Genomic DNA, 12,318 nt, shown 5'->3' with positions numbered 1-12,318 from the left:
ATCCTCCAGAAGAAATGGCTGGCCCTTGACCTTTTCTCTAGGCTGAGTGGGGCAGCTGTGAAGACTGTAGCCTTGGGGACAGTTGTGTGAAAGGTCTGCTTGGTTCTTGGTTCCCATGAGCAAGTAGCAGAATCCTATAGAATAGGCAGCCCCTGTCTCTGGGCTGTCTTCGTGGTCTGTGGACAATCTAACGAGCAGATCTTTCTATCAGCAAGCCTTCTGTTACAGCTATCCAGACACGGCCAAGGTCATGCCTATTCTTAAAAGCGATGGCTTGGCAATTCTTTGCTCCTTTTTCCTCACTGGGATAATCGTCACCTTCAGATTTCCCCAGTGTCATTCCTTTGTTCCTCTCTTCTTTCTTCGAGCTGTCATTTATTATTTAATCTTCGTAACCATTTGTGAAGAAACTGGGCTCACTGAAGGTGAAGTCTGGACTCTTAACTACTCTGTATCATCATCTGAGCGTCAATCCAGATCTTCTTTCCCTCAGACGCCCTGCACACCTCCTGCTTAACCATTCATTTTCACTTGTCTCCACCAACAGGTGTCATCCACACACAAAGATCCTCACAGTTGAGAGATTTGGTGTCTTTTTTTAATGAAAAGGACATATAAAGTGGACCTAAAGTAGGTAACAGAATATTTCCATGAAGAGTCAAGAGAACATATTAAGAGAATCTGTAGAGAAACATCCACTTAGTCACTTAGCTATTTCTCCTTTTTTTTTTCCTTAGAAACTCATTGGGTATCATACTATGACTGGCCCCAGATTTCCAGTAAAAATGGGATTTGGTTGGAAATTGGATGCAACCTATGTTACACTAATCTTAGTCTTTCTTTGTTCATGTTCATAATAATTATACCCACATGATATTGCCTGGAAACATATTTTATCAGCTTGATCTTTTTTCTTTTTTTTTAATTGGCGTTCCTTCTCTGGTGAACTGAATTGCACTTATATTTGATCATGCCAAACTTGTATTCAGTCCATTAAGGCAATTACTGAGTATTTTAGAAATTAGATATCAATGGGGCTGGTAAAAAGAAATGGTGGCAGAGGCCAGGAGAGGGAAGAGGTGAGGGAATTACGAAATTGACATCCTGCCCTGGATACATCATTCTACTCTGATATGTCCACTCCTGAGAGAGGACAATTGTTTAGCAGATAGTGATGGATTTGGAGAGTGTATAGCCTGACCACAGGCCCAGAGCAATGATTTTTAATTGGGTGGTGGTGGTATTAATGGACTCACACTTTCCTAAGGTCAGTAGTTCTCAGCATTGACTGTACTGAATTGTCTGAAGGACTTTTAAAATATACTGATGCCTGAGTCCTAACCAGAGAGATTCTGATTTAGTTGGTCTGGTGTGCTGTCTAGGCAGTGGGATTTTTAAAACATCCCCAGATCATTGAAATGTACAGCTGGGTTGAGAACCACTGTTCTAGATGGCTGTATCAGAATCCTGGGGAAAATAAGGGTATGTGTAGTTTTAAAAAAATAATATTTTAAATTATTTCATTTGAGACACAATATTTAATTTATTCAAAATTTCAAGTAATATTGGGTGGGCCAAAAAGTTCGTTTGGTTTTTTCCATAAGATGGCTCTAGTAGCACTTAGTTGTCTTTAACTGCTCTCGAAACAGTTTTGTTGGATTGGATTGTGACAGCTGTCATGTCAGCGTGCATTTAAAAAAAAAACTTATCAAAATTGGTGAATTTTTGTGTAGCCATTTTAATTTTTAAGATGGAAGAGAAAAGCAACATTTCAGCATGTTATGCTTTATTATTTCAAGAAAGGTAAAAATGCAACTGAAAAGCAAAAAAAAGATTTGTGCAGTGTATGGAGAAGGTGCTGTGACTGATCGAACGTGTCAAAAGTGGTTTGTGAAGTTTTGTGCTGGAGATTTCTCACTGGATGATGCTCCACAGTCGGGTAGACCAGTTGAAGTTGATAGCGATCAAATCGAGATATTAATTGAGAACGATCAATGTTATACCACGTGGGAGATAGCCAGCATACTCAAAATATCCAAATCAAGCATTGAAAATCATTTGCACCAGCTTGGTTATTTGAATTGCTTTGACGTTTGGGTTCCCCATAAGCAAAAAAAAAACCTTCTTGACCATATTTACACATGCGATTCTCTACTGAAACGTAATGAAAATGTTCCCTTTTTAAAACAAATTGTGACAGGCGATGAAAAGTGTATACTGTACAATAATATGGAACGGAAGAAAGTGTGGGGCAAGCGAAATGAACCACCACCAACCACACCAAAGGCGGGTCTTCATCCAAAGAATGTGATGTTGCATATATGGTGGGATTGGAAGGGAGTCCTCTATTATGAGCTCCTTCCAGAAAAACTAAATGATTAATTCCCACAGGTACTGCATACAGTTAAACCAACTGAAAGCAGCACTCAACAAAAAGCATCCGGAATTAGTCAACAGAAAACGCATAATCTTCCATCAGGATAACGCAAGACCGCATGCTTCTTTGATGACCAGGCAAAAACTGTTACAGCTTGGCTGGGAAGTTCTGATTCATCTGCCGTATTCACCAGACATTGCACCTTCGGATTTCCATTTATTTCGGTCTTGACAAAATTCTCTTAATGTAAAAAAATTCAGTTCCCTGGAAGACTGTAAAAGGCACCTGGAACAGTTCTTTGCTCAAAAAGATAAAAAGTTTTGGGAAGATGGAATTATGAAGTTGCCTGAAAAATGGCAGAAGGTAGTGGAACAAAAGGGTGAATATATTGTTCAATAAAGTTTCTGGTGAAAATGAAAAACGTGTCTTTTATTTTTACTTTAAAACCGAAGGAACTTTTTGGCCAGCCCAATATTAAATGAGGATGTGAGGGTTTTGTGTATTGAAAGGTGGCCGTTGTTAAAAACGTTGAGACTCAGGTTTAGAGGAAAAAGAGAACTAAAAATTAGAGTGTTTATTTTATCCATTATGAGACTTCGCATCCACAATCACATAAGTATAGATGAAATTACCGAATCTTTTTCATCTTTGTAGCTCAGAATATGTCTGTTTCCTGCTTTCGCAGTGTGAAATTTTGCTTTTCTCTGTTGTGCAGCTATGGGAGACATCCATTTAAGATCAGCTGTTTACATGTGATACATCGAAACTGTTTACTTCAACTTTTATAGAAACTCAGCCTCACTGAATCACTGCAAATCTATCTGCTCTTCAAACAACTCAAAAACATCTCTGAATGCCACAGAGGAGAGGAAGCCGAGACTCACATCTGGATACCATTTTCTTTTTGTCATTGGCTTCAGATTTAATTGAACCATGAAAAGAACTACTAAAATGTTACACTATAACATGGAACAACTAAGGTACTGGTATGTTAATGGATAATCCGCATGACAGATACATGTAGAAATATCACTGAAATTAACTCACATGACCCAAATGTAGCAAGTTTCCTAAGGGACAATAATGGATTCAGAACTCGACATTCTGAAGCACATCCTCATTGTAGACAGTAATGCTATGTGCATGAGGCTTCTGTTTATTGTTTTCCACATTTAAGGAAACAACATCCCATAATAGAAACTAGCATGCTGGGCTAAGGCATATAGGATTTCTTCTGCAGGACTTTAAAGCTTGAGAGGCCAATATCCCATATGCTAACTGTAAACATGTATTTTTCTTTTTTTTTCTTTTTTTTTTACTTTTCATATTTATATCAGCATACAAGGACAATTGTACATATGTAAACATTTTTAAAATTTAAAAAAAAAGCAGCTGTTACACACAAGTGTATTTTGCCAGATGCCTAAAAACAATCAGTCACAATCACGTCATCATCGTCCATCGAATGGTCTTTCAAGATTATGACCGGATGATGTTGTAAATATAGTGGTCAGGGCTGTATGTGTGTCTCCCCATAACTGGTATTTGTCCAAACCATGTGCTATCCCTTTAAAGTGTGCACAGTCTAGAGGCAGTTTTATTGAGTAATTAATTGAACAAGAGAACGAAATGTCCAACAGAACTTAGGGCCTCCACAGCTTGCTTACTGCCTCAAGGCACTCTGCTAGCAGCTGGCTGCTCCCTGGGAATCCTCCAGCCTGTCCATCTTCCTTCTGGGGGCTACAGCGCCTGCCTCAGTGGCTATTCTTTTTCGGTGCCAGAGCACATCTGCTAGTCTCACCTGGGGGGTCCTGTGAGCCCCACAGCAGTGTGTCCTGCTGAGTTAAACAAATGCACCAAAGACACAGGAGGCCACAGCTGCTGATGCATTGGTAGCTTCCAACTTGCCAGTACTCTAACCTTTTGTGGCCTAAACTTTTGTTCTTTAACAAAGCTTTTTAGCCACCCTTCTCTGTGACATGAATGACGTGTTTTAATGAAAACAACTTTCACACTGTTTATTGAGGGTATTTATCATCGGTGGGACGTGAGTCCCAGCAGGTCATTCTGCACTGATTTGTAAGTAAGATATGGAAGGTTCTACCAGCTGGGCTGGGAAGCCTCAACAGGTCGCAGAGGGTTCAAAGAAACCTAAAACCCCAAGGGTGCAGCAACTGTGAAGTTATCCAAACAGCCGGCAAGGGGTAGAATCTGATGTTCTGAACTCTCTACGTTTTTAATCCATAGAAAAGTGAGAAATCTATGCTAAATCCCCTTCTTTAAAACCAAAGTTCGATAGCTGTCATCATGCAGCTCTGCCATTCTCAAAGAAAACTTCTCTTGGGAGGCGACCCTAAGTGAGCTCCGAAATTAATGGGATCAATCAGATGCTCTGATGTAAAGAGTACTTCTGAATTTTCTAATTTTCTCTCCTTTTTCTTGAGAGGAATGGAATCTGCAGACAAGGTTTCAGAAATATCCTCTAAATTTGATCTCTGCCAGTAGTGTCCGAGAACAAAACCCATTTCATCTCCGTGTGTAATCATCTTGGAGGCCCAAACTAAAGGGCCCATTAGAAGGCAGTGTTTTCTCCTCTATGTGTCTATGTCTTCCGTAACGGACCTCTCTTCTGAAAGTCTTTGAAAACATTTGAAAAGCAGTTTAATTATCCAAAATGATAAAGTATAAACAGCAGTTTTCATGACAGGAAGGGATGTGATTGTCGAGACTATGATAAAATGATCCATCAGTCTCAAGTTGGGTGATGTTGCCATGTAGCCCAAGCCAAGGACAGGAGGGCAGACAGATTTAAAGATGTAGCAAATAAAGTGGCTTTTGACCAAGATCACTTTAATGTGCACTGAATGTTTTCTGATATAGAGTGTATAAAAGGCTAATGTTAGAAGGTTTATTTTGACTATAAAAGAGTTCTAGATTTGAATGTAAGATACCTTATGTAAATATGCTTCCTAGTTATGGTTACACGTCCCTCATTTGAAAGAATCCACAAATGATTAGCTATGTAGTCAATGGATCCCTTCACCCTTCTGTCTTTCCTCACCTTCTGAATTATTTTTACATGAAGATTATTATTTCAAGTGAAAAAATCATTATTTGTGCCTTTTGGGAGACATGGTTGCTCTAGAGGTATACAGTTTATAGTCATCCTCCTCGATAATAAACTTCACATAGAACTGAATGAAAAGTGCTTTATTTGCAGAGAGACTATGATTTGTGGGCTCTCCCGTTGCGGAGCACAGGCTCCGGATGCGCAGGCTCAGCGGCCATGGCTCACGGGCCCAGCCGCTCCGCAGAATGTGGGATCTTCCCAGACCGGGGCACGAACCCGTGTCCTCTGCATCGGCAGGCGGACTCTCAACCACTGCGCCACCAGGGAAGCCCCAAGAGACTATGATTTTATAGTACCTTTGATGTTCTATTCTAGGTATCTACTCTATCTAGGAATGTGTAAACATTCTTACAGCCATTTGCCGCATTCTTTGACAAGTTTATAATTTCAGTGGCTAGTTGTGAGAAGTACCTATATGTGAACTCATGGTTGGTGTTCTAGATGTATTAAATCTCAATATCTATGACTTTTCATCCACTGAAGCAGGGAGAATGGACCCATGGCACTAAACGCAAGCACAGCATTATTATTATTATTAATTTTTTTTGAGTATCTATTTTGGAGAGCAACTTTGAGGCCACATAACAGTTTGTATCATGAAACTAATATTTATAGCCCCCAGTCAGCTATAGGACTGTTATACTAAGCAGAGAAGAGCAGCTTTTTGGCCTTTGTGTTCCATTGTATGCCTTTTTCCTCTCTTCCTGAAGTTTTGTGCGTAGATTAGACTTCAGATTGACAACTCTGCAGCCTGAGATGTTCCATTTATCCATATTTGTTACAGTATAGTAAACCCTGATTTAAAGCAACACATATCTCTCCCCTAAGAGTGTCAGCAAAGGAGGTGTGGGAAACATGGAGCTATAAAGGAGCTGACTGGTCAGATTAACTGGTCTCTGTGTCCAGCCCCTCATTCTTTAGACAGGAAGTGGCACCCTCCTCTGGGGTCTCCCAGCTAGAAAGTGGCCCCCAGGCCACATGCAATCAGTGGAAAGGAATAAACTCCTCAAACAGTGCAGCATCAGGAGGCCTTTCAATTTGTGGTTGCTGTATTTTTTTAAAGATACCCAGTGCTTTTCCTTAAAATAAAATGTTGACTAATAAAGTAAATGCCAAAGCTATTTTCCAGGTTGATATATAGGTGCTTTATTAAATGATACTACAGTTTCACTCCCCTGCCCACCTCCACCCCCCTTGCTTTAAAAAGGCTTTTAAAATTGTGTTACTGCGTAAAGTCAATCCAGCATAGATTTCTGAACATAAGATTGATAGGGTTTCTAAAAGAAGTTGCTGAAAAGATAAAATCAGGTATTCTGTGCACTTCCACAGAAGGACTATTTATGTTTGAATTCCCAAACAGTCTTAACATTTCTCTATTTTTTCTGTTGATCCCCTTGCAGATTTGCATAATTTAATCCCCTCTGTTGTCTCAGATCTTTTTGTGTCTGCTTTACCTTTTACCTTCTTAGGTTTTCTTTAATTTTTATAGTTACCTATGGGCTAGAGGAAATATGGTATTTCTGTCCACTTTCAGTGTTTCAAAATTGTTCATTTATTAATCTCATCCATTCTTCATTTCCTGCTGTCATGTAGTTCTATTTTAACATATATATTTAGTGCTTTAAATATTTCCTTGTGTTATTCGACATGATAATAAATCCTTACGTAAAGAGAAGACTATTTTATTTTACTTTATTTTACTTAAAAAGGGAATATACTGGAACTTACCGAGTAGCTTGCCGAGTGTATGGGAAGGGAAGCTGAATAAAGGCAGTGAGGGAAGGAAAGGGAAGCAGGCCTGCTGCCCCCGCAGCCTGATAGAACACCGCCCCCTGCTACCAGGACGCCCCCTATGGGCAGCATTTTTTTTTTTTTTTTTGGCCAAGCCGCATGTGGGACCTTAAATTCCCCCAGGAGAGATCAAACCTGTTCCCCCTGCAGTGGAAGCGCAGCGTCTTAATCACTGGACCGCCAGGGAAGTTCCTGGGCAGCATATTTTAAGTACAATCATACCAGTTGGTAAGTTGACATGAATTTTACATGAAACGTTCTGACTCCCATTTGTAGCATAATGTCTACTTTTTTATGCTTCTAATTATTTTTTTCTATCCCGTCTATGTTTCCTCTAAAACTGACACTCAAATACTTCTTTTCTTAAATTGAGTCAAGATGAATTTCTCATTCTATTAGCTTAAAATATATACGAAGCAAACATAGGGCTTAATTGGAGGCTCAAACTTTGAATTTTTCTCCTCTGAGATATTTTCTGAAGGGCTAAGACTTCTGATTTCGGAGGCAGCAACTCTCCTCCAGCCTGGGAGAGCTAAGAACTTTCCTAAACAGCTTCCCCTGTTTATTGGACGCTGAGGAGCCCAGCCTGCTCCTGTGAAAATCAGCTGAGAGGGAGCAGCCTATCTGGCTCTGGGTGTGTGCTGGGGTCTGGGCGTGGGGGTCGGAGCAGCCACACCTGCTGGGAACCTTCGGGGCATGCTCCTAGCCTCTGCTCTGTGGGCAGGTGCTTTTAATTCCAAGAGGAATTTTCCACCCCACCTGCAGATGCGGAGCAAACAAAGATGGAGCCGGCTCTTAGAAATCAGGAGTATTTCTTCTTTGTCAGAGTCCCCCAAATGGGGCATCTTATGGTTCAGTTTGTAGGTAGAAAGACAAAACATTCGGAAACAACAAAAACCTGCCTAGTGTTTTTGTCCTTTATATCCATAGCCTGACAAACAGTAAGCATTCTCACTGTGGGTTTGAGAGATGCTTCCAGACCCTTCCTACTTCCAGAGTCGCTCTCTCTTCAGTAGCTGGCAGACCTTTTCTCCTGACTAGGAACTTTCACTGTCATGGAGGTAAGTCACTTATTCGCCTGAACTGGCACTCGGGGAACCATTGGGGCGTGGAATTAGGGGAGAGAGGCACTTTTAGCCTTCTGTTGGCATCTGGGCGTGGATTATGCAACTTGGGAAGTCACTGAGAGATTGGTTGTCAGGGTGTGTTTCAGGCTGGAGGGGAGATAAGAAACAGCAAGGCTTGGGAGGTCATGGGGCATTTAGCCCTGGATAGGAGCAGAATGGAGAAGCGCAGGGAGAGCTCAGAAGCCAAGACAGTGGAAGAGCACAGGTCGGCCACTGGTGGTATGATAGGGAGAGGTGCTGCGTGCCTAGGGCAGACCTGTGTGCTTTGCAGTTTTACTGAGTGTTGGCTGTGTAAAGCCTCATTGTCTAGTCATAATGGGCCAATGCCTGGTGTGGCTGTCCCTGTTGCATCGTTCATAGAACCTGTATCATACCTGGAGGTGCTTCAAGGCTGACAGAGGTTTGGCTTAAGGACATCATCATTTCATGCTTTTAGGTGTCCCTGAAATCAAAACCAGGGAAAAAGTGTTTTTTTTTTCTTTTCTGTTTTTCGTTTTTTACAAAAAGGCATACAATGAGTCTAGCAATGTTGAGATAATGTGCTTAACAAATTCATCAATACTGCTTTTGAAGAGTTATGAGTTTTTGAAGAAACGCGCGTTTTCCTCTCGTTAAAAAATACATATGCATACAATACTGTACTATACTATGATACGTTTACTTTAGGGCTTAGTCTCTCGTTTTATGAAGTTTCAGATGTGGATTTGTGTTTTGATGGTCAAGCTCTTAAAAAATGCAAAGAGCCCCCAAATCTTTAAACACAGTGGTGCTAAGTTACACTAGATAACACAATACAGAAAGTGCTGATAGGAATTAATATTTATTCAGTAATAATACAAGAGTTCTTGCTAAATTATACATGTGTATCACTGCCTGATGAGAATCCCCACTTTTCTAATCCAGTACAAAATCAAACTGTGATTCTACAGCCAGTCTTTTTAATGGGTAAAAATGACCCAACATCTTTGTTTTGTATGGAAAACTTTTTTTTTTTACACTAACTTCAGAGATGCTTAGCAAAGGTTTATTCAGAATAATAAGCACGTGCTCCTTTTTTAACTTGCTGGAAGAGGCTTGCCTCTCCAATTTAGCATCACAAAAAGACAACTTCTTTTAAAAACTGAGCGTTTTTACCTAAACATAGCAGTTCGTACGTTAGCCAGTGTAGGTCTGCACTGGTGTTTTCCACATCTATCATCTTCAAGGGGTGATGTCCCATCTACAGCTAGTGGAAGACACTGCGTGGGGAAGTGTTAATGGCGGCACCGTTTCACTTTCGGTAACCAGGTAATCAGGTGTATATAGTTTGGCTTCATTTTAACATTATATTCTCTCGGCTACTCTGCACTTCGGGTTCTTAAGCTACTTTAAACATTATTACCGGGTTTTGGCAAACAGCAACTGAAATATATGGCGACTGCCTTCCAGATCAAGTGCGATTTGTTTCATGGCTGTTCGAGTTATAAAGTTGTTATATGTAGGTAAACAAAATCTTGCTGTTTTTAAAGGTCACTGTAACTTAAGGTTCAGATTTCTGGCACAATTTTATTAGTATTCACTTCTGAAGCTAATAAGGTACCACGCTTTTCTATGTTACTCTCATTGTAACATCAATAAAGTGACTTTCAATAAAAGATTTATGTTATTTTGATGCGTGACTCTCTTTAATCCTGCTTTTCTCCCAGTCACTCTTTCTCTTTCAGAAGCTCTGTGGGCATGCTGCTGGGGGTTCTTTCTTTTCTGTTCCACGCGGTTCTAGAATGGACCATCGGCATGGGGAGAAATACCATGATCTTTAGTGAAGCCTGAATGTTTACTTTGTTGGACAGTTGCCCCAGCTGGGTGGCATATGGAGTCTTCTCTATCCACCTGCCTTATTTCATGAACACTTTCTCCCTCACCCTGATAAGGATCAATTTACTATAGTCTGTCCTAGAGCCCAGGCAGTGGTGCTTATTTAATGAGTTCACTTATGTCAGACTGTAAAGCATTGCGCCTTGGATGGGCTCAGTTTGGGTCCATGAATTCACTGCCTAAAGAATTTTTCCACCCGGCCTTTTCATCATCTCCCCAGCAGCCCTTTCATCTACCAGTCTTTACCCTGGCACTTGGAATTTCCTTGCCTTCAGCTCCTAGTCTGCTGAGGAAAAAAGCAGTTATAAGTAAAGTACTGTTTTAATGTGAGAAAAACAGAAGTCATTGACTAAGGGTTTGTACATTTATTATGAGATTAAAAAAAGGGTGATTACATATAGCTCCATTTCTTCAATTTATAGTATTTTAGGCATATAATAATCCACTAAGATAAACACTGAAACAGTAACACACTCAGCGAAGCAAAAGCGAAGTCTAGATCAGAGATAGCATTAGTTCTCGCTCACATGCCATTTCGTGGACTGACGGTACCGCCTGGAACATCACGCTGAAGTGGAGTCTAGACTTTTTGGCTCAATAGGAGTGAGAGCTCTGATTAATATGACTGCTGTGGGGCAAATCTATGCCAACTGTCCCCGGGGAAGCACAGGCCTCTTGCGGCCACATTCCTATGGAAGTGCTCAGAAAGGGCTGTAAGTACTTTATCATCACAAATCTCTTGACACACCATGATAAAGCACTCATCCCCCAAATTAAATTAAATCTTGAGTTGGGGTGATTTGAGGAACTTAATTCTCCAAATGACTGAAGTATTCAAGTTTGAGCTCACAGCTTTATTATGCTCCAACTACATGCTCTAAGAAAAGTAGACCAAAAAAGAGTTTTGAAGAAGGCGGTGAGGCTGCACTGGATGTATATAATGAGTAAAACAGAACCCACCATAAAACAGAAATAAGGCAACACGAGATTCACTTGTAATGAGGATTTTGGCTGTGTTAAAGAAAGAGGATGGATACGTCACATTTGTCAAGGGGAAGGAAACTTTCTAACTGCAGGACATACTGAAGACCAGGCTGTACGCTTTCAGAAAGAAACAGGGAAAGTAGAAGTGGAGGAGATAAGGGTATCAATAATTAAAGCTGAATTATTTCCAGAGACACAGTTTTGTAACACTTTAGCACTTACTCAAAAGCAAATTCAGAACCATGACTGATGCAACACACCTTGGGACCTACCAAAGCAGTCAGATGGTGCAAGAATGGTGCATAACCTTTGGTCAGCAAGGGCCTTCTTCCTTACCACCTTGGTCACCCAGGAAATGACCATTTCCTTAAACTACGATTTCCTCAGAGGAGCCTGATGAATTTGAAGCCTCTAGGTGCTGGGACTCTTAAGGTGAGTTCCTTGCCTCCTGGTCCTCTGAGCCCCCATTAGTTCTCTTCTGTACAGCTCAGGCTCAAGCCAGGCTTTGTGACCTCACAGACAATATATCTGGAATGAAACCTAGGCTCACCATGAAATTAATAGAAAGCAGGTTGACTCGCATTCTGAGATGTAGCCTGAGTGTGACTACATGACAGAAATACATAAGTTAGGGTTTAATAAATGTTTGTTAATGTATATATCTGTGTGTGTGTGTGTATATACATATATATATATATATACATACGGGGAGAGAGAGAGCGTGCATGCAATATTTGAAAAAAGTTAGTGGAATGAGGCTAAAGATGCTTAGAAAATGTTTTATTTTTCTTTCGTTGACAACTAACTGATCATCTGAACGGTTACTCTCACGTTGTGCCCTAAAATAAGAGATATTTTGCTGGCAGGGAGACTAATTTCATTGTTTTATCTGTTAAGCTCTTTTGCTAAAAAGAGCAAACCAGGCCAGCTTTAAATTTAAGAAACAGAAACATTACTGGTGCTTATCATGCCAGCACTTTTTCATATTCAGGCTACCCCAGGAGGCATATATTACCTCCTTTCCAAGATGGGGAAGTTGAGGCTCTGAGTTTATC

The 12,318-nt window shown here is 40.5% G+C and overlaps 1 protein-coding gene across 4 annotated transcripts in view; it reads left to right on the top strand.

Annotated features, from left to right (window-relative positions):
- Positions 1–8,803, top strand: part of ADAM22 (ADAM metallopeptidase domain 22) — a 244,114-nt gene extending 235,311 nt beyond the window's left edge. For all 4 annotated transcript variants that reach the window (XM_073809746.1, XM_073809745.1, XM_073809744.1 and 1 more), the window contains one exon: positions 3,093–8,803. In XM_073809746.1, the coding sequence (XP_073665847.1) occupies positions 3,093–3,113 (21 nt within the window). In that variant the 3' untranslated portion in view covers positions 3,114–8,803. The remainder of the gene's footprint in view (positions 1–3,092) is intronic.
- Positions 8,804–12,318: the final 3,515 nt, after the last annotated feature.

This window comes from Tursiops truncatus, chromosome 9 (assembly GCF_011762595.2).
Source record: "Tursiops truncatus isolate mTurTru1 chromosome 9, mTurTru1.mat.Y, whole genome shotgun sequence".
Lineage (NCBI taxonomy): Eukaryota > Metazoa > Chordata > Mammalia > Artiodactyla > Delphinidae > Tursiops > Tursiops truncatus.
The sequence above is the reverse complement of the archived record's forward strand: the minus strand, read 5'-3'. Positions and strand labels throughout refer to the sequence as shown.